This window comes from Trichoplax adhaerens, genomic scaffold, assembly GCF_000150275.1.
Source record: "Trichoplax adhaerens TRIADscaffold_14 genomic scaffold, whole genome shotgun sequence".
NCBI lineage: Eukaryota > Metazoa > Placozoa > Uniplacotomia > Trichoplacea > Trichoplacidae > Trichoplax > Trichoplax adhaerens.
Genome location: NW_002060956.1, coordinates 1322187 through 1325877, shown reverse-complemented (window position 1 = coordinate 1325877; position 3691 = coordinate 1322187). Strand labels below are relative to the sequence as shown.

The window sequence follows — 3691 nt, the reverse complement described above, 5'->3', positions numbered from 1 at the left end:
TATAATAAATAGATCTTTTTCGTCATCGCAGCGGTGCTATCTTTATTATTCCTCTACATCTTTAATTTCTTGAATGATCGTCTTTTGATGAGTCTTTATTTAAGTAATTTAATTTTTATACCACTGTATAATAAATTCTTCCCCACCCATTCTCTGCCCTATCTTTCCATATTCTAACTTACTATTTGTTTGAACTACGACTACTGTACTGCATACTGGCCTATATATTAAATTGTAAAATATATTGAAGGCTTGATACTGTATCTTTACAATAAACTCGAGTTATTTTTTGCTGCTCTTTCAATCTGTAGTTTACAACAGTATTTGGATCGATGCAAGTGGCATTATAAAATAATAATCGCCATCGTAACTAAGCCTTAGGACAATTTTGACTCTGATATCTTTCTTCAGTATTAATGAATCATTATCGTGCACCAATTTTAAACATTTAACTCCAATCATTGATGCAATGATCGATCTTTGTTAACATGGTAATGGATACCGTTTTAGATTACATTAACGCTTAATGCTCAATCCCAAGCAAATAGATAAAGTCAATTTGTAATGGACTACCGTATCTCGCTACATGAAGTTTGATATCAGCAAAAGAGAAGAAAGAAGTTACTTACTAACAACATAAAAGGAAATAGAATCAAAGTAAAGAATAACTACATCTTTGGGCAACTAAATTATTATTTATTCTGGTTAGAAGGAGAGATTTTATTCTCTACCAAGAACGAAAGAAGTGGATTCACTGTTGATTAAAAGAAAGAGGATTTCACTTAAAAATATTGGAAATAATATTAAATAATTAGTCAAAGCTGTTGTTATACCTAAGTTGGAGAAGATAAGGGAGGTAATTATCATTCGACAGAATTCACCGACTACTATTCAAGTTTTTTATGCGGCAAATAATCATAAGTAATTTAACAACTACTTCTTTTCTATGTCGCATTAATTGCGTTTATGATACCCATCTTGTATACTTTCTAATCTGATGGATCGATATTAATTAATGGCATATTCGAGATGAGACTAATCCGCTGCCGTTATAATCAATTTAATGATATTCCAGTATTATCGCCAAGAATATCATCTCAACAAGAGTTATTCGTAGATATTTATATCGGACAACCTAATCAAGGCAGCCATCCGTTAGCTTTTCAATTAAGATGGTTGAGAGAGGTTCGCCATGGTCAAATTGATAGCTCAATTCATGAAGCTCTAAGTAAACTATTCCAATTAGCCAATGGAAATAATTTACCTTTGGAACAGCTAATCGAACTTTTCTTAAGTAATCCTCATATTGATAGCTGTTTTCCACATAGTTTACAATCAGTTCAAAATGATAATGATCCAACATTGCAATTTCTTCATTTAAATCATAGTCAAGATAGTCATTATCATCAACTTCAAGTTAATCAAGACATCGGTAGGATTATCGATCAATTTGTCTCTAATGATTTTGTTAAATGGATCTACGATAAAGCTATCGATATCTATAAACAACAGGTTAAAGAAAACGATAATCCACATGCATACTATCAATTAGGTTATATTTATCACTATGGCCTTAGTTCAATTGGTATGGATGCCAATAAAGCGTTTAAATGTTATCGAAGCGCAGTCAATAAAAATCATCCTGGAGCTCAATTTATGCTATATCAGTTATATTCTAGTCAAAAGCGATGCCATCGTTTATCAAGCCGTAATGATTATTGCACTAAACGCCCCACGCAAGTGGTAACAAAATGTCCGTCGCCAGAAATACTGCAATCAGCTGCAACTATGACTGAAACTGCAAGCGTTGAAACAATTGGTGATCACAGTATGCCACAATCAAGCGATGATTGTGCAAATAATTTGTATAATTTTTCTTGCCTTGGTGGGCATTCTAATATAGCAGCTACAACATCGTCCTTACTAACTTTGACCGATAATAGCAATTTATCGCATCGCTATGTTAAGGTGATTGATAATATACAATTGATTGAATTAAAGGTCAAGATGTATGTGAAAGCTGCTGCTACCGGTAAAGGTTACACTGATGCTTATCATCAGCTTAGTATAGGCTATGATATTTGGCCATTATGGCGTGAAGCTATCCACCGATTGCATTCACAATTGCTTGAAACTATTAATCATGGAAATCGATCCAATCAATTAACTCAACATCAATTAGCAGACACATATAATCAACTGGGATTTTTAACTCTTTTTCTTAATATTACCAACATAGAAGTAGATAACAAGAAAGCACTATTATATTTTAATAAAGCGGCAGCATTGGGTAATCCAAGCGGCTACTATAATATCGCTGAAATGTATTCCCAAGGCTATACTACCGGAATCAGTCTTGATCAAGAAGAGTGTGAAATGATTATTATCAACTATCGCTGCTCAGCAGCTGAACATGGCCATCACTTGTCACAATTTTTAATGGGGTTGTACTATACTCATTATCAAGAAAATTTAATTAAAAGTTCGTACTATTTTATCCGTTCCTTGCAGTACGGTTATGCGGCTACATTATCTTATATAACATTTTACTACTTTCACGGTTGGGGCGGAGTTAAACAAGATTTCCATCGGGCTTATTTATATTGTTTACTAAGTGCTACCGCAAATGATTATGATTTTGCTATTACTGGCAAGGATAATCGTTCTGAAGCATACGATATGCTTGGTTATATGTATGAACATGGCCTAGGCGTTGAAGTCAACTATCAAACATCGCTTCAATGCTATGCTCAAGCTGCACGTCTAGGCAATTTACAGTCATGTTGTTGTTTAGCTAAACTAATCGAAAAGGGGAAAGCTGATATTAATGATCGTTTAACTAATGCTGTACAATTATATAAATTTGCAGCAGCTTCCACTAGTTGTGTGCAGGGCTACGCAAATTATCGCCTGGGTAAATTATACAGAAATAATCAAAATATTGATTTTTATGATCAAGAATTAGCTAAAATCTATTTTAAGCAAGCTTGTAATTTCTATCAGCAAATTCTAGAGACTGCAAGACCGGCACAACTCTATCATTTAGGCATCATGCATCAGTATGGTTATGGTACTGATATCGATAAAGTAACTGCTAGTAATTACTATAAAAATGCTATTAATCAATCACAACAATCAAAAAATATATTTGATCTTTACTATAGTAAAAAAGCGAAGAAGCGATATGAACAATTAAATATTCATCCCAATTGACAGATAAGAGATTTTCATATATACAGTACATTAGGATAATGTTCGCAAACTACGTTTGTAAATATCATTTATGCGATAGAGGTCAGCCGCTTAACTTTCCTGTTATTCAGTATAATTGAATACATTTATTTAAATGCGATCTCATTTAGTCGATAAGATTCTGAATTATCTACTCGGATTACAGCTGATTTTTAAATGAATAATACAGTCTATCCACGTACTAAGATAACAGATAAGAGCAATGGTTATATTAATATGAAGCTGCTTAGGGTTAATAATTTATTATCCTGTTATAAAACTTAATATATTATTTAAGTTATCACAAGACTTTACTTGTTAAAATTCAAAACTATGAATTTTCTTCATTACCGGTCTGTCGATTATAAATTATGGTATTTCATTCGAATAAAAAGATTTAATTAATTTAGTAGAGACGATAAAAATTATATTTTTTATTCCCTCTTTGGCTTATAAGATT

At 32.4% G+C, this 3691-nt stretch overlaps 1 protein-coding gene across 1 annotated transcript; it reads left to right on the top strand.

The window, feature by feature from the left end:
* Positions 1 to 1029: 1029 nt before the first annotated feature.
* Positions 1030 to 3213, top strand: TRIADDRAFT_60263 (uncharacterized protein; the record flags this gene model as incomplete). Its single annotated transcript, XM_002116268.1, has 1 exon — positions 1030 to 3213. One exon carries the CDS (start codon positions 1030 to 1032, stop codon positions 3211 to 3213), a length of 2184 nt encoding a protein of 727 aa, XP_002116304.1.
* Between the last annotated feature and the right edge of the window lie 478 nt (positions 3214 to 3691).